The sequence below is a fragment of the Leptosomus discolor genome, chromosome 27 (assembly GCF_034619465.1).
Source record: "Leptosomus discolor isolate bLepDis1 chromosome 27, bLepDis1.hap2, whole genome shotgun sequence".
In the NCBI taxonomy this organism is placed as follows: Eukaryota; Metazoa; Chordata; class Aves; order Leptosomiformes; family Leptosomidae; genus Leptosomus; species Leptosomus discolor.
In genome coordinates, this window is record NC_141417.1 from 494,646 (window position 1) to 517,806 (window position 23,161).

Consider the following 23,161-nt stretch of genomic DNA (forward strand, 5'->3'; position numbering starts at 1 on the left):
AGGCGAGCTCAGATGAGCCCCCCCCCCCCCCCCGTCATGCCAAGGGCAGCCCCACGGAAGCGGGCGAGGGGGCAGCGGGGTACCTGGTGGGGCGGGTGGGCGGCGGGGTGCTGGGCGCCGGGTCCCCGCCGTGCTCCCAGACCGGGTGCCGGTGCCGGTGCTTCTCCTCCTGCACCTCCAGCAGGTCGAGGTGGCTGACGTGGCCGTGGCCCAGCTCCTCGTGCTGGATCTGCACCACCTGCACCCGGCCCAGCCCCAGGCTGCCCAGCAGCCGCGCCAGCCCCTCGAAGGGCAACGTCCCGTTGGCCCCGTATTGCCCGAAGAGCTGCTGCAGGTAGTAGCCGTGCTCCTGCGCCGCGTCCTCGGGCAGCGGCCCCGGCGCCCCCCTGGCCCCCAGAGCCAGCAGCCCCAGGACGCCCAGGAGGAGCCCAGGGGGGCCCATGGGGCTGGATCCCGCGGAGCTGGGGGAGAGCGGGAGGCTGGCGGGAGGGCGGCGGGTGCTGCGGGGTCCCCAGCCCCCCACCCCGGGTCCCTCCCAGGACGTGGTGGGTCGCTGCGAGCAGCCCCTGGTACGCACCCTCCTGCCGCCCGTCCGTCCGTCCGTCCGTCCGTCCGTCCGCAGGGACGGCTGGGAAGCAACAGGCGGCATCAGGGTCAGGGCCCAGGGACACGTGGCCCCGCACCGGGGCTCGGGTCACCCACCGGGGAGCAGGGCTGGGGGGGTCGGGCAGGGCCAGACGCTGTCCCTGTGCCCCCCCATCGTCTGGATACCCCAGGGTGGGCGATGGGGGGGGTCCATGGGGTCAACGCTGGGGGGGACACGGTGACACTTGTCCTTGAGGGGAGGTTTGGCAGCTGCGGCAGCTTTTGTGTTGGGAGTTAATGTTTCACCGGGCGGGGAGATAACGCCAGCGGCACCCCCCGGCAGGGCACCCGCACCCCCACCCGCCCCCAACGCACCCACCCGCAGCCCCGTCTGGTGCGGCCACGTCCCCCCCTGCCCCCGGCTCCCACCCCACTGCCGGGGCTGCGGGAACGGGAACCACCGCACCGCGGGCAGGATGGCCGGGCCCGTCCTCCCCCTCCACGTGGGGCCGGGAAAATCCCGTGACTCCAGGAGCTGGTGCCCCACTGCGACCCCCACCGCGGCGTGAGGTCCCACGGGCGCCCCCCCCACCTTCACCAGCGCTGACCCCCCTCCCACCACGGTGGGACCTGCAGTCCTGGCAGCGGGGGTCCGTCCCGCTGGGTGCAGTGACGGCATCGCCCGCGGCCCGCCCGCGGCCCCCCCCGGACCCCTCCCGTGCCCCCCCCTCCCCCAGGGGCTCACCTGGGGCCCCGCTGTGCCGATCACGGGGGCCGGGGGACGCGCCACTGACCGGCCCCCGTCCCCGTCCCCGTGCCACGGCTGCGCCGTCTGCTGCGCCCGAACCGGGGGGGGGGGCCAAGGGTCACCCGAGCGCTGCTCCCAGCCGGCCCCGGTGCCGGGAGGGGCCGCGTGGGGAGGGCCTTAAACGGCGAGGGGGGTCCGGGCCCCCCGCGCAGGGCCGGGGCGCAGGCAGGGTGCAGGCAGGGCGCAGGCAGGAGGTCAACCTTTATTGACACCCGCCCCGACGGGTCCTGGCCGCCCGGCGAGGGCGAGGGCAGGCGGTGGCTGGGTGCTGGGGGGATGGGGTGGGGAGGGGGCTGTGGACCCCCAGCCCTGGCGGCTGCTGGGCAGCGGCCGCACAGCTCAGCCCCGTCCTGCCCGGGACCCCCCGAGTGCGGCCGGCACAAGATGGGGGGGCCTGAGCCACCCCCCACCCTCCCCAGAGGCACGTGTGGGGGGGGCAGCGGGGCCCGGCCAGCACCCTCCTCGCCCCGGGGGCTGCTCAGGGCCGGGGGCAGGAGCTGGGGGGCCGGGACCCCCCCCCGTGAAACCACACCGGGGGCTGCGGGGGGGTCCCGGCCCGTTATCTCTTGCTGCTCCTCCGCGTCTCCTTGCCGTTGCTGACGGGGCCGGCGGCGGGGCCGGGGTGGCCGGGCTGGCTGCGGGTGATGCGGCCGCTGGGAGGGTGCGGGGGGGCGCTGGGGGGGTGCGCGGGGCCCCCCGGGCTCAGCCCGTTCCCGTTCTGGCTGTCGGGGGCTGGGGGCAGAGCAGAGCACCGGGAGGAAGGTGAGGCTGGAGGCCGGACCCCCGAGCTGGGATGGCACCGGGGCGGGGGTGTCCCGTGCCCCCCAGGGTGGGGAGGGGGCTGCGTGACCTACCTGGGGGTGCTGCGGGGGGGCCCTGGCTGGTCTGCGAGGCAGCCGGACTGGTGCTCTCGTTCTGGGCCTGCGGGGGAGACGGAGACACCCCGTGAGCTGGAGAGCCGGGGCGGCCACGCTCGGGTGGACTGGGGGTCTTAAGGGGACCGGGGGTCCCGGGGGTGCCATCCTGCCCCGCCCCCCCCCCCCCCCCAACTCACCCCTTTGCTCTGCGACTGCTGCGCCACGTACTCGGGGTTGGGCTCGCTGAAGTTGGGCACCTCGGAGTAGACCATGCAGAACCTACCGGCACAAGGGGGGGCGGTGGGCGCCCTCCGCCGCTCCCCCCTCCCACCCGACACCCCCCCCCGCGGCTCCAGCGGGGCCCCGGCCCCGTCCTTACTCGCCGATCTTCTGCAGGTCCCCCCCGCGCCCCGTGTAGAGGGTCAGGCAGCCCTTGAAGACGGACGCGTACCTGGAGGGGAAGGGACGGGGGGCGTCAGACCCGGGGGGGGGGGGGAGGGGGAGCCCCGAGGGGACGGGGGGGCCCGCGGTGCCCCCCCCCCCGCCCCGCCGTACCCCTTGGTGAGGCGGATGATGTCCCCGGGCTGGATGAGGTTCCCCACGTCGTCCCACACCGAGATGTTGATGCTGCCCGTCTTGTCGGCCACCTTGCACGTCCGCACCTCGTGCCCGTCCTTCGTCTTCGTCACCCGGCCTGGGGGCGGGGGGGGGGTCAGGGGGGCGGGGGGGGGGTCAGCGGGGCGGGAGGGGGGGGTGGGGTCCCCAGGGCGCCCCCCGCCATCGCACCCACCCGTCTCCAGGACGATGAAGATGAGGTTGAGGTTCTTCAGCCCCGGTTTGACGTCCTTCACCAGCGTCTCGGTGCTCATGGTGCCGGCGGGGGCCCTGCGGACGCAGCCGTCACCCCCCCGGCCCTGGCCGGGGACACCGGGAACGGCGACACCGGGGATGGCACCCCCGGGAGGGACCCACGGGGATGGGGCGCCACCGGCGGCGGGGGGGCAGCGCCGCTGGAGACGGGGACCACGGGGACGGGACCGCCGGGACACACCGGGGCCGGGGCTACCGGAGCCACCGGGCACGGGAGCGCGGGGCCGGGGCCAGCACCGGGCCGGGACCGACCGCGGGTCCGCTCGACGCGCCGCGCTCCCGCCCCGCCACCAGGGGGCGCCCGCACCTCCCGCCCCGCCGCCGCCGCCGCCGCCCCCCCCCCCGCTGCGCGCGCTGACCTGCCGGAGCGCCGCCGCCGCGGGCACTCCCGGAAGTCGCCGGGCCGCCACCCCGGGCAGCCAATCAGCGCGCGGGGGGCGGAGGACGTCCCGCTCCGCCGGCTAATGGCGGTGCAGAGGGGGCGGGCCTCAGGGGCGAGGTTAGGTAATAGGCCCCGCCCCTCCCCGCCCCGCGCGGGTCATAGGGGCCGCCCCGACCAGCGAGTTCCGGCTCCTGGGCGCCTCTCGCCGGCCAGAGCGTCGCTTCCGGCCCGTGGCGGGGCGGGAGTTTCCGCCGGGGCGGGGGTTGCGTAGCAGCGCGGCGGGGCCGGGCGGGGGGAGGCGGCGGCGGCGGCCGCCTCTGAGCCCCGCGGTGTCCCGGAGCCGGCCCGGGCGGCAGGCGGTACGTGAGGCCGGGGCCGGGGTGAGGGGGCGGCGGGGAGGCTCCGGGCGGAGCGGCCCGTGGACGGAGCCGGGCTCTGCGGAGGGCGAGCGGGATGGCGCGGGGCGGGGAGGCCCCGGGGGTGCCGGCGGGCGGTGTTAGGGCCTCTGTGGGGCGGGGGCCAGTGCGGCCCTGGCAGCACCGGGAGCGGGGAAGTGGCTCCCGGGGGGAGCGCTCGGCGGGTGCCCGCGTCCCCGGGAAGCGCCTTGAGGGCCGCTGCGGCCTGGGCCGGGGCACGGGGGCTCGTGGAGCCGGGTCCGGGCTGGCAGGAGCCCGGCGCCGGTGGGTGGCGGCCGGGGAACGGCGGCGGGCGTGGGGGGAGCTGCTGGGGCGGGGGGGTGTCGTGAAAGCCCCCCGGGGAGCGAAAGAGCCCCGAGAGGGGGGTACGGCCCCGGCGCGGCGAGTCTTTGTGCGCCGGGCAGGCGGCGGCGGCGGAGCCAGCCCCGGGAGCCCGGGCCGGCCCCGGTGGGGGAGTCTCCTGGCCCTGGTCGCCGGCGGCGTGTCCTGCCCTCGCCGGTCGTGTGTGCGGGCAGGGCTTGGCCGGCAGCTGCCGAACGGTGGCCGAAGAGCCGGGGGGAACACCCCCCCCACCCCCCCCCCCCCGCGGCCTGCGAAGGTGCCGGTTCCACCTGATGAAACGGCGCCGTGAATCGCCCGGACTTCGCCGGCAGCTCCTCCTCCTCCGTCAGGTTTTGAAGGAAAGGCGTTAATTGGGCTGAAAGCTGCTCTGCTGATGAATTCTGTTCAGCTTCTGGGTGCTGCTGGCGTGCAGCGAGGGTTCGGCCGCCCTGATCCCCGGGGGGCTGCCGGGTGAGGCGCGGGGAACCCCCCGAGCACCCCGAGAGCGAGGGCACTGTCCCTCATGGCAGAGGGATGCGGGGAACAGGCGCAGCCCCCCCCCGTTCTTGGAGCCCCCACCTCCGGAGCGGTCCCGAAGGCTGGCTGGCTGCTCGGGGCCGGGTCGGAAGCCGGGGAGGTCGGTAATTACGTGGGATGAGGCTTTATTCACCCGGGTTTCGCCAAGCACCTGAGCGCGGCGGCAGCTCGTCTTACAGGAAGGGCCGGAGTCTTTTTTTTTTTTCCTAGCAGTTTTAAGTGGCAAGTGTAAAAATATACAAAAATGCACCAACATCAGGTAAAACTCTGTTATAACACCAAAGCTGCTTGCGATGGCTTCGGGGGCCGGGTGTCAGCGCGGCGGCGCCGTCCAGAGGTGTTTCCAAGCCGGTTTTATCCTCGTTGCCGAGGCCCAGCAGATGAAGCCAAAGCAGTTTTTCCAATTCGGGCTTCCCTGCTGTCGATTTTTGCATCGCTAGAGCGAGCAGAGGAGTTGCAAGAAAAACTTGGATTTGTGTCAGAAGATCTTAAGGTGGCATTTGGGGAAACTATTTTTGGCAGGGTTGCGTAACGTGGAAGCTGGGACTTTACCTACTGGGCACACGGCTCCTCCCCGCAGAGGATGCGCCCCCGCGGTGCCGCCGTCCCGCTGGGAGCCCCGGCCGAGGGAGGTGGGGGTTGGGGCGAGCGGGGGCTCTGGCCGAGGGCTGGAGTTCCCGAAGCGAAGAGCCGCAGGGAGGCAGCCGGCGTTGGGGTCACCGGCTCGGTCGTGCTCAGCCTGGCGGGGAGTCTGGGGTGCGCGAGGGCTCCCTGAGACTGGCGGGGGGCTCCGGAGGGACCCTTGTCCTTCCCATTCAAATAAAGGCAAAACGGAGTAATTTTTGGTGTGGTTGGAAGTCAAGGGAGGGGTGGTCTGAGATGCGGCGGTGGCTGGGAACGTGTGCCTGTGTCGCAGGCGCTCGGTGCCTTCGGCAGAGGTGGCTCTGCCTTTTCGGAGAGCTGCAGAGGCCCTTTGGGAAGTGCAGGTTTCCCTTCTGGTGGCTGAAGGCCTGGGCTCGTGGGTGGAGGAAGAGGCGCCTTCATCCGGGCCTGAGAGGGGCGAGGGGCTGGGCACAGCCGCCTTCCCCTTGGCTTTTACCATCCTCATCTTTCCCTTCCTTTTTTTTTTTTTCCTCCTTGTGCCCAGATCTGTCCTGTCAGACCTTATGACTCCTGCGTGGCCGCGGCTCTTGGCCCTCGAAGGACGCTTTGAACTGTAGAAGAGGAAGGGGAGAAGATGGGCCATTGGGAGCCTCTCCCTGAAAAGAGTGAACCCAGCCCAGCCCTGCCTCTTTGCTACCTGGGGAGGAATTCTGCCACGGAAGGTAAACCAAGAACCGCTCAAAACTGTCCCCGTCTGTGCACGGGGGATGAGTCCGAGCCCTTCCTCCGCACACATGGAGCCTCCAACACGTGAACGGTTGGAGTTACCCCAGCGGTTTCACGGGGTGTTGCTTTACAGACACTTTCAGGGCTTTCAGCTGGCCGCTGCCGATAACTTTGAAGTCATATTTGTCCTAAAACCTTGGTTTTGCTCTGTTCACAAGGAAGATCTCTTGACAGTCCCCCCGTTGCAGCCGGCAGCGCGACACGTGCGGCTGTTCTCGCAGCTCGTAGCTGCCCGATCTCCCCCCGGGCAGGTTTACCTGGGTCCCCGTTTGGGGGTCGCAGCCGGCTGGTCAGGGGTCTGCGCAGGCTCCCAGCAGCTCTTGCTCTAAAGCCCTTAAAGAACCTTTGGGGTAAATTAGCGTCTACAGGGAAAAGGCAAGATCTTCCTTGAATTGCAGAGATTTAAAGTGAGTCCTGTCAGACTGGCTTAGAAACTGCCCCTGCCTGATTTCGGTATCTCCGATTTCCCTTGGTGCTCTGGAAGGAGAAGGGCAGGCGCTGGAGTTCCCAGGGTGCTCTGGGAAGAGCGAGGTTCCCCGTGACTCGCAGGGAAAGGGCTTCGTTAACGAAACCCACTGATGAACCTGGAGTCCCGGCGAGGTCCCGAAGGGCTGCCCCGAGCGAGCCCCGAGCTGTGCTGGACCGGGCAGCTGCTGGGAGGACGGGCCCGTCCCCCCCCAGTCCCTGGGGACCCCTCGCGTCCGGGTGCTTTCGGCTGGAGGCGAAGAGCCCTTTGGTCGAGCCGCAGGTGGGTCTGGCCGGGAGCAGACCTGCGTGGGCCGCGCTCCCGCGCTGGCTGGGCGAGGGGCTGGGGTTCTGCCCTGGGCTGCCGGGGATCCCCTCCTCCTCCTCCTCCTCCTCGAGGAGTGGGACCTCTCGGGGTGCTGCTGGCAGAGGCAGCGTCTCCCGGGCAGGCACCGGGGCAGCGCCTCTGCCCCCGTTTAAACCAGCTGCCCGGGATGGTTTCCTCGGGACCGGGCGTTGCTGCTGCTTCTGGGGGAGCAGCTGGGGGTGGGAGGGGGCGGGCTGCTGCCCCCCAGCGATGCGGGGTGCATCTCATACCGGGGCTTGCGTGTTCCGACGCTTTGCTGGCTGTGCCTGGTGTCTGCTGCTCCTGGGGGGGCTGGAGACCCCAGGCACAAATGGGTTTAACTTCAGGTTTAGGCTTTTCGTTTCCTTGGTGTCTTCGCACCGTAAGAAACGGAGCAGAATACGGAAGGCTGGGCAGAGCTGGGTGACTCCAGCGTGGCCCCCGCTGTTGACGAGCGGCTTGTTCCGCTCCTCTCACGGAGGGCAGCCGGCGCCGCAGCCCCTCCTCCGCCCACGCTGCAGCCCTGGGCGCCCTCCAGACCAGCCACTTCTCGTGGGTGCAAGGCCCCGTCCCGGGGTGTCCCTGCTGTCCCGGGTGAGGAACGCGCGGCCCCCCCGCAGCAGGCTGGGGCCGGGTTCCTGCCCCCGGGCTGTCGGTGGCAACATCTCCCTCGGGTCTCGCTGCGCCCACCTGCGGACCCGCCGCGGGCTGCGCCGTGTTCCTCCGGTCACGGGGGTCTGCGGGGTGTGTCGGAGCTCGGGCGGCAGCCGGTGGCTCGAGGGGTTTTTAGTGGGAGCTCGTACCCCTGGTCCCCCAAGGAGCTTGTTTAGTTCCTACCCGGGTTTGGGGCTCGCAGGCAGGGTCTCACTGCAGCCTCTGCGAGGCCGGGGCAGGAGAGGGAGCGCGGGCGTAGCCCTGCAGAGGAGCGCACCCCTCCTGATGGGGTGTTTTGGGGGGGGATGTAACGCTGCTGTCTCGCGGGGAACCTGCCACGAGGTTTCCTTCCCTGGCGTGAAGGCGGCGCCGACCTTCGAGCGCTCTCCCATGGCCCCCGTGCCGCTGCGTATCGGTGGGGTCCGGTGTGTTATTTCTGCCCCTTGGCGGTTCCTGTCTGCGGCGTCGAAGCCCCTTCACGGCGCTGGGGGTTGAATTCCTGAACTTTGGAAGGGCTCGATCTGAAAGCGGCACCGAAGGGAGGTGGCAGGAACGGGGCGGGCAGCTCAGCAGCTCCAGGTCAGGCCACCCTCTCAGGATGCCTTAATAAAGAGCAGGACCTTGTTGTTCCTGAAACAATGGGGGATTTCTATTCTTTTTTGGTTTTTTCCCCCCAGTTGTTGCCATGGCTTAGCCACGAGCTGCCTTCCCTAAGCTGCTTTCTGTCGGCAGCGGAGGCTCGCAGTCGGCTGCGGGCTTTGGTTGGGTGTTTCATGGGGCTGTGGGACTTGACGTGGCCCCGAGGACTTGTCGGGTCCCTCGAGGCTGAAGGTGAGGGCGGCTGGAGGGGGCAGGGGTTGGATCGGGTCTGCGGGTGTTCCTTCTGCCCGGTGCACGGCTCTGGGAGAGAGCTGCCCGCTCGCTTCTCCGTCCCTGGAGTCGGGGACGGGCTGGATCGGAGCTGGCTCGTGCCGAGCGTCTGCCAGCGAGCGGGCTGAGCTGGCGGCGGGAGGGACGGGGCACCGCGGGGCTCGACCTGGGCTGCTTGGCTTGTCCTGTCAGACGAGCCTTGCCCGGTCCGAGGGGGTAACGGCCTTGACCCCGGCTGCCCGCGGGGCTGCCCGCTCCCCGTCGGATTGTCCTTGGCTGCCGTAGGGGCTGAGGGGACGCTGGGAGCCCCAAAGACTTCGGGTTTGGTTGGTTTTGCTTCCCTTTCTCGAGGTGGCCGATTCCCACGGTGAGCTCTTCTGCCTCCAGCCTCTCTCGCTTCAGTCCCTTCCGCGCACCAACAGGACAGAGGTCGGGGGAGCTCGCCGGCCCCCGGCTGGCCGGGGCTGCACCTGGCCGGGATTCTCCGGTACCGGCAGTGTTGTTCCGTGCGGTGGGACTCTGGGGCGCTGCCGGCGTGGGGCACGATGCCTGTAGGTGTTCCCGGGACTATCAGCCGGGCTTCAGGGCTCCTGCAGAGCTTCCCAGGGTAAGGAACGGCCTCGCTGGGTGGCAAAGCCCTCCGGCCGCGTTCCGCAGGGGTGAAGCAATAGGAGCTCCTCCACATTGTTTGTCCTTCCACCAGCTACCGAAACGGGATCGTGAACATGGGCAGGGCCTCACGATTGATGTGTTTTCCTCCCATTATACAACCGAGGACGATTGTTTAACCCCGCTTTCCTTTTGCTCTTGTTTGCCTGTGTGTACTTGGGCAAAAGCTTCCTTGGGCTTGTGAAGGGCTTTTTAGAAAAAGGGATTTTTTTTAAAAAAAATTCTTTTTTTGTCCTTTGGAAAGTTTGTTCCCTGGACTTGTGCTGATGTCAAACAGAAGATCAACGCTGGAGGAAGGATCTTTATGGGAAGCGCTGTTAGATTTGTACTCTCCACGCTTTTGGCTTTTAATTAGCAAATACTGAGTAATATTTTTGTGTTTTGCCTGTGGCCTCGTGAATCAAAACAGTACGCACTAACGCTCTGTGGATTGCAGTCAGTCGCTGCTGAGGTCTCTGCTGGCCGGTTAAAACTGGCGTGAAGACCCGTGTCCATCCCAGAAAAGCCGCAGGCCCCGGGGATGTCGGTGGTTTCGGGTGTGGGAGGGACACGCCGAACCCACCGGGCTTTGCTCCCGCTGGAGGCACCGCGGCTCGGGGAAGGGCTGGATTGACTCGTGTCACGGCTGGTCCCAAACAAGCCCGTCAGCCCAGCGGGGGCGTCGCAGCGGGGGGTAACCCTGTGAAGGACTGGTGAGCGAGAATCAAGATACTGGTTAGCGTCGGGAAATCAACCCAACCCCAGTCCTTGGCGCGGTCGTTCCCTTGGACCCTGGGGTGCGGCTCCAGCGCTCGGAGGGGCTGTAGCTCCCCGGGCCGGGCCGGTCCCCGGCACCGGCGCTGCCGCCAGGATCGCTTCGCCGGCGCTTCTGCGAAATGCCTTCCCGTTGCCGTCTGCTGCCGGGGCCTGGGCAGGGCAATGAGAGGCGCCGTGCGTTAACGCCAGCGAGTCACGTGTCGGCTGAGGCTGTCTGAGTGTCTGATCAATGGTTTTGGGGGTGGGGAGGGAGTGCTGCTGCTCCCTGGTGTCATTAGTGGGGTGGTTAATTATGCACATGCCAAGCAGCTGGTGGTTACTGGTGCTGTGCGTGCAGGCAGAACTGGTTTGTGGTATCTGCTGCTCTTCACCAGTTACTCCCGACGCAGAAGCCGCAGTCGGGCCGGTGAAGCGACTGGCCGGGCCTGCGGACCAGCCCTCTCCTCTGTGCCAAAGCTGGTGTTGGAGCTCGTGGCCCGGAGATGTCCCAACGGCCCGCAGAAATCCTGGGAAAACCTCTAAATCCTGCAGGCTCCTTCCACGCGTGCAGGCAAGCCGGATGCCACCGAAAGGGGAAGAGGCAAAGGAACAGGCAGAGCAGCACCACGAATTCGACCCTGCGGCCGCTGAGCAGCCTCTCCAGACCTCGCCGGTGACGCTGGGCAGGGGACACTGCGTGTGTGGCCGAGCCTGGGGACCGCCCGTGCCGGGTGGACTCTGGACCCCGCTCGGTTTGGTGCTGGTGTTGGGAATCAGACCCGCTCTGTCGAGCAGCGTGTAACACGGGGGAGCGCGGGGTGTGATTTTTGTACCAGGAAGGTCAAAGTAACGCTCAGAAGGAGCGGGAAGGGCTGGCGTGGGTCAGGACCGTGAACGCAGGCGCCTGGAAGGGCCTGGCCGGGTCTGCGGGGCTCGACGGGGCTGCCGAAGCCCCGTGCAGCGAGGAGCGGGGCAGGGAAGGCGGCTGGTCCCCGGGCTGTGGGTTTGCTCCCCTCCCTGCCTCCCCCTTTCCGCAGCGCACCGTGTGTGGCTCCTGGCCATGCGCCGGGCCGGGCCCACAGCCCTGCGCGGAGGAGCCGTGGGGCGTTGGTTGTGCCGGCCCTTCCTTGCTGTTACATCCCGACGGGGCCCGTGTCCCAGCAGCGAGCTCCTGGTTCCGGATTAGGGCAAAGTTTGGGTTTGTGCTCAGCCCGTGTGCCGGCACGCGCCTGCTGTGGTTCCCCGGCAGTGCCGGGCGGTCGCTCCGGCCGGGGATGCTCGGCATGCGCCGGGCCCGGCTCCGTCCCGCTGTGCTGCGTGGCTCAGAAACTGGGTCGCTGGACAACTAGGTCAGGCAGAGGGACTCCAGCCAGCGTTGGATGATGCTGCGTGTTCGGACTGAATATTGTTGTTGTTAATCCCCCGTTTCAGACCGCCCTTCCTGACTCGTGTGGCACCGGGGGCTGTTCCCAGCGCTGGCTGGCGGGTCGCGGTGCCCCACAACCGCCGGTGGCTCTGACCGGGAGCAAGGTGGCCGGGCGCTGGCCACTCGTCTCAAGTACGTGGCTCTCAGGGGCCCAGCGAGGTCGTCACGGCCGCTGACCGCGCTGTGCTCTGCCTGCCCAGACTGCAGGTGCCGGGGGATGTCGTGAGCCGCGGCGCTGGCGGGAGGCAAGTCATCGCCCGGGCTTGGCAAGCGGCCCCGGGCCAGCTGGGCGGCACGGACTGGGTCGCTGGCAGGAGAGCGACAGGCTGTGGCAGCTCCGCACGCCGACCGTCCCCGGGCTGGCGAGTCCCCTCCTGCCGCAGGGGAACAGGCTGCCGGCGCCGGAGCCGGCTCTGGCCGCTGACGTGAGGGTTTCCTGCGAAACCGCCGTGGTGTCAGGTCAGGAGCTGCCCTGAAGCTGCGAGGCACGGCCATGGCCACGGCCACGGCTTCGACGCCGCCGACTCTGCCGTCTTCAGCCTGCTCGTCGGAGCCGAGATCCGCCCGAGCAGAGCCCTGTCCCCTGCGTCCCGGCGCCAGCCCTCGTCCTGTCCGAGCAGCCTCCTCGCCTGGGCGGGCTGCTGGAGCCCGGCAGATGCCTTCAGCAAAGCACCTCAGCCCCGCGGAGCCCCTGCGCTCCCTCCCAGGTACCGACGGGGCAGCTCTTGCCCCCGGCCTTGTGCTGCCCCACCAGCGGTGCAGCCTCTTTCCGTCGTGTGACCTGGACTCCTGGGAGCAGAACCCATCTCAGTGCAGATCCTTGGGGGCTGGGAGCCAGTTGCTGCAAAACTTGGACTTCTTTAAGCTTCTGGGCCACTTTTTTTGCCCCCCCTCCCCCCCCCCCCCCCAACAACTTGCCAGCAGCAGTAAGGCTGCTTCAGAAACCGTGCAGCCCCCCCCGGAGATGTTCTGTGTTTGCTCACAGCAGGGAAACAGAGACAGCAAAGCGTGGTGCCCCGGAACACACACAGCGCAAACCAGTGAGAAGATCGCTGGTGTCCTGGCTCCCATGCTGGGCTTTAACTGGTGCAGAACAGCCTCTCTTGCATCCATATGTTGTTTTCTCTCCCTTCCTTCCCCTCCCCCTTGATTTCTGGTTTTAATTCTATTTCTTTTGGCTCACAAAGCTGATGAAATTAGGAAAGATTATTAAAACCACCATTGCTCGCAGAACAGGTTTCTTCCGAGCTCTCCCAGCTGCAAAGCGGCTCTGGTATCTGTTGGCAACACTTAATATTGGAAATAATGAGAAAATGGTGTCTCTTTTCCCTGAGAACAAGGCAAAGCCTGACGCTGGAGGCTTCCAGCACAGGCTAATTAGGTTTAATTTGTTTTGTTTGTTTGTTTTTAATTTAAGGGATTCTGTCTGGTCTTCTGTATTTCCACAGAAAGGACGGGCTTCCCTGGTGACCTGGCACCAGATCCTGGCTCAGAAGAGGGGCTGGCTGCGCTGAAAGGAGGGCAGGCAGCAGAGCTGGCAGGCGCTGCCAGCGGCTGCTGTCCCCGGGGAGGCGCGGGACACCTTTGTGTTTGAACACGGGGACCCAGCGGGGGGGGGGGGGTGTCGCTGCTCTTCACCCCGGCCTTGGCTTTACTGACCCCTGTGCTCTGGTTTTCCAGGCGCGTGTGTTGCCCTGTGTTCCGTAGGTAGGTGCCGGCTCCGTCCCATTCCGCACCCGCCGTTCTCGCTGTTGTCGTTGGTCGTTTGCCTCGGCGAGCCCTGGCTGCGCCTGCCGGGTCGTCCCTGTGGCCTGGGCTGTGGCCCAGCTCTGCCGGTCGAGGGGGGTCGGTGCCTCTTTCAAACCTTCCCCTTCTCGGGGCCGGCTGGCTGGGGGCCCGGGGGGTTGGTAGCCGGCCCGTTGTTTACCTGGGTGAAACCGGCTTCCCTCCCAGTGCCGCCAGTGCCGCTGCACTGGTCCTGGCTGCTGCTGCTCCCGCTCGTCCTCGTCAGCGCCCGGCAGTGAGTCGGTGTCTCCCGAGAGCCGGGCACGCGGCTCGCGTGGTGCAGGTGTCGGCTCCTGCCCCGGCACCCGCGGCCAACCGCGTGCTGCCGGGATCCCTGGAAGGTGCTGCTTTCCCGGCAAAGCTCTCTGGGGCCCGGCCCTTCCCGGGCTGCTCTGGGTCCTCGCCCTTGCCCGGGTGTGCTGGTGGACGGAGGAGAGCTGGCCTGGCGGGGGAGCAGCAGCGTGGAGGTACCACCCTGCGAGCTCCAGGCGCGTCGGCTTCCCTGTGCCGGCGGAGCGGAGCGCTCCTCCGGAGCCGCTGGGTGCTGGCGCTCCACAGGCTGTGCCTGGAGCAGGCCACCAGGCAGAGCTTGGCTCAGCCGCAGCGTCTGGGATCCAGCGGCTCCAACATATTGTGGCAAAAAGGAGGGAACATGTGAACATGTGCTTTGGGGGCCGTGGAACAAATCCACGGGCTCCCATGCAGGCTGCTTTTTTTTTTTTTTTCCCAAGGAGGAGGGGGAGCTTTTCTAAGCCATTAGTTTTCCTTTTGTCAACAGAATTTCTCAGCAATTGAATTTTCCTTTGGGGCAGGAACAGTTGGTTATTGTGCTGAAAGACGGCGCAATATTACCGCGGAAATCTTATCTGTGGTTGCTGCTGACGTGAGAGCCAGGCCGGTGTGTTTGGGTCAGAGGAGCCCCAGCCTTGCCCGCTGCGGTCCTGCGCCGCCGTCTGAAGGGCGGGGGAAGCTCAGGCCTGGCCCCCGAGTGAAGCCCCTTTTTGCCCGAGACTTGGAGGGGAACCGCAGCGCGTTGGGTCTGCGGGAGCGACGGTTCTGTGAGCAGAGCAGGGGCAGCTGGCGGTGAGGGTCTGCCTTACCTGCCCGGTGTCACTTGTGCCTCTTTAAACGGCGGGGTTGTGGGGAGGTCGGGGCTTGAGGTGAAGCGGGGAGCTGGGGGATCCCTGCCCTGGGGCTGTCCTTGCTGCTCTAACCAGCTGGGAGTGAGTCCTGGCCTTCCTCTTCCCTCTCCTCTGCTTCCCCAAGGGCTTGTTAGGGACCTTTGTCTCGCTGGTGGATGCTGAGGAGGCTTTGGGTAAGGGTAGGAATGTCAAAGTGCTTTTGACTTGTTAATTACTGATCCTCTCTGATACCATCAAGCCCTGTTGCTATGCAGATCTCTGCTGTGTCGAGCAGGCGCTGGAAGTCCCCAGGCCAAGAAGATGACAATCTACAAAGACAAGGCAGGAGTGTGATAACAGGGGAAGTGGAGGGAAGGGGAGGGGGGGAAGAAGTGACTTATCCCAGATTTTCTCTGTAATTCGGGCTAAAGCCCAGTTCTGTGACTGGCCTCTGGTTGGTGCGAGCTGACCCCTCTCCCTGCCCAGCCCTAGGGAGGCCGATGGCGCTGGGGTCGAGAAGCCCGTGGGTGTTTGGGGAGGGTGGGATTGGGAAGCTCGTTTGTTCAGCCAGGTGGGATCAGGGCGGCAGCTGCCGTTGGCTGCAGAAGCTCGTTGCTGTGACAGTCTGCCTGGGGTCCGGCTCGGCCTTCGCTCCCCTGCGTGGTGTCGCGCCCCTGCTGCAGGCAGCTTGGCTCGGCTTCACCCTGGTGCCCGGGTGCCTCCGCGAGCCCTCCCCGGAGGGGTGTTTTCGGAGCTCTTTGTGCTTCGGTTCAGCACGGGCTGGCTCCCCGCAGATCATCGCTCTGGCTGCGTGGCGCCGCGCAGGTAGGGCTGTGGCTGGTGCGAGCTGTGCCGTACCTCCTGCGGGGCCGTCCCGCGGGGGGCTGAGCCCCGGGAAGGATGAGGGCCTCCAGCATCCTGCGGGGCCGGGTCGTTGGTTCGGCTCTGGATGTGGCAGCAGGCAGGTTGGGCTGCCAGCTCCATCTCGCTCGAGCATTTGCAGATGCTTTCAGCTCTCCTGTTTCTGCTTCACCATGGCAGCAGGGCGCTCCTCGCCTCAGCGTGCTGGCAGAGCCCCCCGGATGATCCCTGGCAGAAGGGGGAACAGCTGGATGGAGGAACAAGAAGAATTCGGGAGTGCTCGGGCTCCTGCAGGTGCTGGAATTTTTCTGGAGGAAGTTTTGAGGTGGCTTCTGTTTAGCAGATGGCAAGGCTGACGTTCCGTGCTGGTGTTCTGCCCTCCGCCTGGCTCTTCCCTGAGTGGATCTGAAGAGGTCTGGTGTCTCGCTCAGCTGCTTGTGGGAAGGACCGTGTTGGAATTCAGAAGCGTGGAACCAAAAGGCCAAGCCGAGATGCCGGGGAGCGTGGCTGTGAGGAAGCGGTGCCCGGCGCGGTTCCCCTTCCATCCCCGGGTGCCCACGCAGGGGCTGTCTCCCAAGCAGGAGCGGGCAGAGGCTGCTCCTGGAGCCGCTCACGCACCCGGGCACGGGAAGACACCAGGGCCTGAACCGGTGCCCGAGCAGGGAGCGACAGGGAGGGTCAGCGTGGTCCGAGCTGCGGAGTGGAGCGCGCGATGGCGGGGGGCAGCAGGCTGGGGGGGGCAGCAGGCTGCGGGGCTGCGGCTCAGCTGGCGGCCGGGAGCCCTCGTGCTGGGTCCTCTGCAGCCACACTCGCCCTTCCAGCTGGTTTGAACCCAGTGGAAATGCGTCGGAGGTGCCGAGGCAGCGCGAGTGTCTCGTGGAGCGAGGGGAAGGAATTTGGGTTCCCTTCCCAGCGGAGGAGAACAGCCTCTGTCCAGAGGCGTGGGAAGGTTTGGGAGCACCCGATCGCAGTTGCTCAGAGATCCGCTCTGCCTCCAGCCTGCGGCCGTTCCTCTCGTTATCTGAGTGGCAAACGCTGACACAGGGACTTTCCCCACCCCGGCCTCCTCAGAGGAGTCTTTTGTCTGCGCCCGCTCTGTGGAAGCGAAGGATCCATCTGCACGCGGAGCTGATTTACTGCCTGACTTTCACAGGGTCCAGCGAGTTGGTGAAAGTCCCTCCCTGGTGCCCCGTGACTTGGGGAGGGTCCCAAGGGCTGACCCTGAAGCGACTGCGTTACCTCCAGCCTCTCTTTCCCTCCAGCCGTCACCTCCGCTCCGCCCTGGCTGCTCTGGCCGAGCACACGCCGTGGTTTCCCCAACCAGCTCCGCTCGCCCTGCCGGGAGCTGGAGCCCTTTCAGCTGCCAAGGGCCGCCCGGGGGGTCTGTGGTGCTGTGCAAGCCGCCCGGCCGAGGCGCAGGGGCTCGGCACCGCCGGGCGGCCGCTTTGGGCTGCGGAGCAGCGGCAGGGCGAGTCCCTGCCTGCCCTCAGCGCCAGTCGGGGCTCCTGGTGTTTGCACAGCTGGAAGCGCCGTGGCACGGGCTCCTCGCCGCGCCGAGGGTGGTTTCGGAGCCTCACGTGGCATCGGCGTGCCCTCGCACACCGCCCGTCCCTCCCGGCTCCTGTTTGTGTTTGAGGTGGGGACTCCTTTATCTGGAGTCAAGCGCAGGGCGAGTCCGTGTGGCCGTTTGTCACCGACTTTAATGTTGGGGAGGATGGGGGAGGAGGCGCTGGCTCTTCGGGGACAAGCCGCAGGGCGACCGGTAACCGCTGGTGTGCCGGGGCAGAGCTCAAGGTCAGCCCCTGGCAGCTGGTGCAAGGCGTCGGTGAACGGTGTTACGTGGTGCTGCCTGGGAATGCTGTGTGCTGCCTGGGAATGCCGTGTGCTGCCTGGGAATGCCGCCCTCGGCAGGGAGGGACTTGGTGCCGCGGGGCTGCTCTGGGGGCTGCGCGTCCCTCACGCTGGGAGCAGGAGCCCCAAGTGTTGGGGGGCTCCTCGTCCAGGCGCCGGAGCGCCCGGCTGGGGCCGCGTTTGGCTGCGGGTGGTGTTGGGTGTCTTCGCTCTGCGCTGGCCTGGCCGAGCGGGGAAGCTGCTGGAGGTGGCAGCGGGGGACGATACCCGCAGAGGCGCTGGGGTGCCGGGACCCAGCGGGGCTGCTGAGCCCAGGGAAGGCGCCGGTCCCTCCGCAGCCGATGCCGCGAGGCTGCACCCAGGACCGGTCCCTGACCCACGTCCCTGCCGCTCAGCCCACAGGACCGGGCTCACTCTTTAGAGGTGGCCCTGTGCTGTCCTCTGCTCTCCACGCCAAAGAGAGCTGTGCAAAAAACCTGAAAAACCCAAACCCAGCAATGAGCAAGCAGAAAAATTGCAGCAGGATTCGTAATGCCGTGTGTGGGAGAGCAGCAGTGGAGCAGCTCAGCACACACCAGCGGGGCTGGGGCCCCTTCCCCCTGCCCGGGGCTGCCCTGGCTGGTCGCACCGGGAGGAGAGAGCAGGAATTTGGGAACCGGGATGCTGTGGGAGCCGGGGCGTGCTCTGTCCGGACACCGCAGGATGCTCAACTGCTCTTCCTTTTCCCTCCGCAGGGTTCTGGCATCGGTGATGAGCGATGGGGTATGATGTAGCACGTTTTCAGGGGGATGTTGATGAAGACCTTATATGCCCCATCTGCAGCGGGGTCCTGGAGGAGCCGGTTCAGGTAGGTTCCCTCTGAGCACTGACTGTGGCTACTGAAAGCCTCCGGCTGCAGCTCCAGGCTCGCAGATGTCCCGATCAGATGAAGGGCGCCACGCACAGCACGTGCGTTGGGCGAGCTCGGGGGATTCTTAACTGTCCTACTAACGGTCTGAGGCAGCAGCAGGGGTTCGGAAGCAGCACCAGGGATAACAGCCGGCGGTTGTGTGAGTTCTGGTGGAAATGAACTGAAGTTCTGGGTTTGGGGGATGGCCTGGGGTCAGCCAGGAGGAAGGGATGAGCTTGTGTTGGGCCAGGTTCCCCTTAGTCCTTCACTCCTTGCTCCCTTCTTAGCTCTGCCGGAGCTGCACGGGGCTGCGCGCCGGCCAGGGTGTCCCGAGGCAGAGGTGGCGGCAGCGATGCTGAAATCCGTCCCTTGCTTATGGCTTCGTGCTTGGCCGACCCGCTGCCTCCTTGCACCCGTGCCGCCTCCGTGCTACAGAGCTGAGCTGGTTCACTTGCTGTTGGGAGCCTGGCTCGGCCCTTCTGCCACCAGCCCGACCTCGGAGGATGCCCAGACCACAGCCCCGTGCCAGCACACTGCTCGGCCTGGCCCGGCCGCGTGGTTTGGTGGATCCTCCGGCTCCCTGGAGCCCGTGTGGCCGCCCGGGGAAGGAGGGTGTGCGCGGGGAGCTGCTGCTGCTGCTCCTCCCTCCGCTTCCCCCGAAGCACAAGGGCTCTGGGACGGGGCTTTCCCGTCAGCTCCGCTTGTGAGCTCCCTCCCCAGCGCTGCCTGGTCTCCTGTGCCCCCCGGTGCTGCGAGGGCCGTATTTGTCACTGTGCCCTGCGAAGCCCCTTACGTGGGGAGAGGTTCATGGGGCTTTTAGCCCCTCACCAGTGCTAACCGGAGTGGAGCGGAGCTGGCCTCCGCGGGGGACTTTGTCCCCCCAGTCCCTGCCCGTCGGGATCTGTGTGCCGCCGAAGGCGTTCCAGTGCCGTGGGCTGGGTAGCTCAGCACCCTCTGCCTAAATCCGGCTTCGTTTGAAATAAAACGGATTAAAGTAAAACTGAGCTAATCGGAAACGTGTGCATAATTATTGCAGTTTCATTGCTTAATAATGAACGGCATCCCAAAGCTGTGATTTGGGCCGTGCTGGTGAGCTGCCTGACAGGGATCCCGGGGCGGCTGGGGCTGGCGCTGTGGCCCTCCCCGTGCCAGTGGGCTGGGGCTGCGTGGAGCTGCAGTCTGTCCTTAAAATGGGGGTTGGCACCTTCCAGCGACGCTAACGGGCTGCGTCAAACAAGCTTTGGCTTTAAAAAGTCTGTGAACGCGATCCCGGGCCGTCACAGGAAGCGGAGGGAGAGTTGCAGGTTTATTTAAATGCCCTTTTGAGGACGTGCTGTCACGAGCTCCCTTGTTCCCAGGCTTTTTCTCAAGCGTCTTTAACAGCCTGTTGGACACCAGCCCTCCGGCTCCTGCTGGCACTGCGGTCACCGGAGCTGCGCTGGCGCTGGGGTACCCCGGTCACTGAGCTTCGGCAGGGGCTTGAGGGGCTGGAACGCCGCAAGGAGAGCGGAGAGGCCGGGACCTGAGCAGAGGAGGGGCTGTCCCTGTGCCAGCGCCCGGCACGTGCTGCCTGGTCCGGCCCAGGCTCGGCCGCCCGCTGGCTCCGAGCTGCTGCGCTGGGCCCGTGGGGCTGCGCCAAAGCTCCTGAGAGCCCCGGGGCTGGAGGGGGGGAATCCTGATGCTGCGTCCGTCCTGCCGTCGTCGCCTGCCTCTGCGGGCTGGGGGAGCAGCTTGTGAACGCGCCCTGGCCCTGAACGCGCCCGACCTGCCCGTGGCTCCGGGTTAAAGCTCAGCGTTGCCCAAAGAGCTGGCGCCCGTCCCACTCCCCCTCCCCAATCTTCCTACTCTTTCAACCGCAGCTTGAACGCGAGAGCAGAGCCCAGCTGTGTAAATACGGTGAAGTAATGTTCTAATCTGCCCTGGGAAAGCGCTCGAATTCAGCGTCCCGGCCCCTCGGCCCTTCCCAGCGGCAGCAGAGCGGCGCTGACTCCGAGGGTCCGTGCCCTGTCCCTGCGTGCAAGGCAGCACGTGTCGGGGGGGGGCAGAGGGTGCCTTGGTGGGGCCGGGCACAGCAAAGCCGGGGGTGGGTGCAGGCGGGCGCCCGCTTTTCGCAGGGAAGGGCTCCGCAGCAGTTGCCGCTCGCGCTGCGGCGGGAGGTGCTGTGCGTGGCGCTGGTCTTTGCAGCTCTGGCTCTCGGGGCCCCGTTCCCCTGCGCGGGCATCGCGCCTGTTTGAGCGATGGAGGTGCCTTTTCCCTTTGCTTTCCTCCCCAGAGGCAGCACGGAGCTGCTGCGCGCCCCTCGAAGACCGAGAGCCTTTTCTCCGGCCAAGGCCGCCCTCCCCGCGCGAGCCGGGTCTGTAACGCGCGGCCGTTCTCTGCCCCTCCGCAGGCTCCCCACTGCGAGCACGCCTTCTGCAATGCCTGCATCACCCAGTGGTTCTCCCAGCAGCAGACGTGCCCCGTGGACCGCAGCGTCGTGACGGTCGCCCACCTCCGCCCCGTCCCGCGGATCATGCGGAATATGCTCTCCAAGCTGCAGATCACTTGCGACAACGCGGTTTTCGGCTGCACGGCGGTCGTGCGACTCGACAACCTGATGTCTCACCTCAACGACTGCGAGCACAATCCGAAGCGCCCGGTGACTTGCGAGCAGGGATGCGGGTGAGGACGGCCTCGGGGGGCTCGGCCTCGGGGGGCTCGGCCTCGGGGGGCTTGGCTGCAGAGGGCGGGCAGGCAGGGGCCCACCGGCTCGGGGAAGGAAGCCGCTGTTTGGTGCCTGGCACCCTTCTGGCGCCTGGACGCCGAGCTCCGGGGGCAGTGGGGCTTTGAAGGCCGTGGTGCTGCAGGAGGGGTCGGGAAGGGGAGTTAGTCCTGGCTCTTCAGCTCGTGGCTGGGGCTGAGGTGGCTGCCGGGAGCGGCGTGCTGCAGCCTTCGTGAATCCGCCCAGAGCCGTGCCAGCCCCCTGGGGCAAGTTCCAGCGTGAGCTCTGCTCCCTCCTACGCCTCGACGAGAGCCGGGGGCGGTGGGTGGCTGGTCTGGCCTTGGCACCCGTGCTCGTGGTGCCGATACCCTTCCCGCTCACGTGTTGTCAGCATCCAGCCAGGCGGTGGCTGACTGTTGGCTTGGAGACGATCAGATCTCCTCGGGTGAAGTCAGAGACTGGATCAGGCCCGTGGGCTGCCTAGTGCGGGGCTTGGTTCCGAGCCCTGGTCGCTTTGGAGGAGGAAAATCCCCGTTGCCTGCTGACCTGGCGCTGGTTTGTTCCCATAGCTGTCCCCCAGACCATTGGGCTGGGGAGCAGCCTCCCCGCGCCTGTCGGAGGTGGCGGCGCTGGGCTTCCCGCGCCTCTTGGCAAGTCCTGCGGGGCCGGATTTGTTCTGGGGGCCGTTGACGTGCTTACGCCAAGTGCTCTGGTGGGTGGCTTTCCCTGACGTGGGGCCTCTACCTTTTTGTGTAACGCTCCGCAGCTTGGAAATGCCCAAAGATGAGCTGCCAAACCACAACTGCATCAAGCATTTGAGGTCCGTGGTGCAGCAGCAGCAGACGAGAATCGCCGAGCTGGAGAAGACCTCGGCGGAGCACAAGCACCAGCTGGCCGAGCAGGTAGGTCCGTGCGTGCGCGGGGCCGTCCCGCAGCGGGGGTCCCTCACGGGAGGGGCCGCTCTCACCTGCTTGGACACCAAACAAAAAAGCTCTGTGGGTGCAGAACGCGGCCGCGGAGCCGTGCTACCCCCTGCCGCTGCGCTGGGCTCTGGTCCCGCGGCGCCGACGCCTTTTTTGCCAACCCCGCCGTGTCCTGCCTCTCGCAGAAGCGGGACATCCAGCTGCTGAAGGCCTACATGCGCGCCATCCGCAGCGTCAACCCCAACCTGCAGAACCTGGAGGAGACCATCGAGTACAACGAAATCCTGGAGTAAGTGCCGGTCCTCGCGCTGGTCGGGGAGGAGCTGAGGAGCCCGGGGTGCGAGTGGGGCTGGGGGTCTGCCGGCTTCGCTGACGGATTGGAGAGGGGGGAAGTGCCTTCCCGGGCAAAGGCACACTTTGAGAAGAAAACGCTTCCCAAAAGCGAGGGGGCAGCTGCGGGGGGGGTTGTGCTGTGAGCTGCTTGCACAATGGGTCCGGAGGATTTTTATTCTTCCACCTGCATCCTGCCCGGCAGCAGGAAGCTGCCAGATTCCTTCCTCCGTGTGAGAAGGGCCGGAGGAGGCAGCTCCTCGTCTCCTCCTTTCTTCCCCTCCCTCTGGGGAGGGCGCAGCAGAGCTGGATGCCGCGGCTGGGTCCTGTTCGGGGTGGAAACAGGGGAGGGGGAGGTGGGGAAGGGGAGGCCCCATCCAGCTCCCGAGCGAGGAGCGGAGCAGAGGCAGAGCCGTCCCTCGGTTTCGGTGAGAGCCACCGAAAACACCCAGCGCCGACCACTTTGTCCCCGTGTCTGTCGCCAGGTGGGTGAACTCCCTGCAGCCGGCGCGAGTGACGCGGTGGGGTGGGATGATCTCCACGCCGGACGCGGTGCTGCAGGCCGTCATCAAGCGCTCGCTGGTGGAGAGCGGCTGCCCCACGTCCATCATCAACGAGCTGATCGAGAACGCCCACGAGCGGAACTGGCCGCAGGGCCTGGCCACGCTGGAGACCCGCCAGATGAACCGGCGGTACTACGAGAACTATGTGGCCAAGCGCATCCCCGGCAAGCAGGCCGTGGTGGTGATGGCCTGCGAGAACCAGCACATGGGCGAGGACATGGTGCTGGAGCCGGGACTGGTGATGATATTTGCACACGGAGTGGAGGAAATCTAAGGACTTCCGAAGAGAAACGCTTCGTGCTGACGAGGGAGAGGAGGGGGAAGGTGCAGAGGTGGAGACCGGGGGCAGCCGGTCAAAACCGCCGGTGTTCCCCGGCCACCGCCGCGGTTTCCTTAGGGCACCGTTCCCTCGAACCTCTTGCTCCCCAGCTGAAATGATGAAACGCCTCTGGTAAATCCTGCTCAGACACTCGGCCCAGCGGTGAGCCCGCGCTGCGGCCCCTCCACGTGCGCCCCTTGCAGATCAGCTTCCCCCTTCGATGCCCTTCGAGGAGAGAAGGAGCCGCCGCTCCGCGCCTGCTGCCGGACTCCTCGGGCCCAGCCCACCCTTGGGTGCTGGGGCCTCTCCCCGGGCCCGGCTCCTGGTCCGGCCCGAACGCAAAGCCCAGCTCAGCTCTTGACTGACCCCGCGGCCCCCCGGCAGCTCCCGCTCGTCCGGTGGCCGAACCCCCCCTGGGCTTTCTCCCCCGCTCTGGATTTCCCGCCTCTCTCTCCGGCGTCTCTCCGCTGCCGTCTCTCCAAGCCTTG

The 23,161-nt window shown here is 67.0% G+C and overlaps 2 protein-coding genes across 2 annotated transcripts; one reads left to right on the top strand and one right to left on the bottom strand.

Annotated features, from left to right (window-relative positions):
• Positions 1–1,952: 1,952 nt before the first annotated feature.
• Positions 1,953–3,494, bottom strand: NABP2 (nucleic acid binding protein 2). The gene is made up of 7 exons (XM_086478746.1): positions 3,480–3,494; positions 3,041–3,135; positions 2,806–2,944; positions 2,630–2,701; positions 2,448–2,529; positions 2,248–2,314; positions 1,953–2,125 (listed from the first exon to the last, which is right to left on the bottom strand). The coding sequence occupies exons 2-7, from the start codon at positions 3,117–3,119 to the stop codon at positions 1,953–1,955; spliced, it is 612 nt and encodes a 203-aa protein (XP_086334872.1). The 5' UTR covers positions 3,120–3,135; positions 3,480–3,494.
• Positions 3,495–3,823: 329 nt separating this feature from the next.
• On the top strand, positions 3,824–22,945 carry RNF41 (ring finger protein 41). Its single transcript, XM_086478729.1, has 7 exons — positions 3,824–3,861; positions 5,924–6,101; positions 17,683–17,795; positions 20,227–20,498; positions 21,305–21,440; positions 21,647–21,750; positions 22,277–22,945. The coding sequence occupies exons 3-7, from the start codon at positions 17,706–17,708 to the stop codon at positions 22,626–22,628; spliced, it is 954 nt and encodes a 317-aa protein (XP_086334855.1). The 5' UTR covers positions 3,824–3,861; positions 5,924–6,101; positions 17,683–17,705; the 3' UTR covers positions 22,629–22,945.
• The last annotated feature ends 216 nt before the right edge of the window (positions 22,946–23,161 follow it).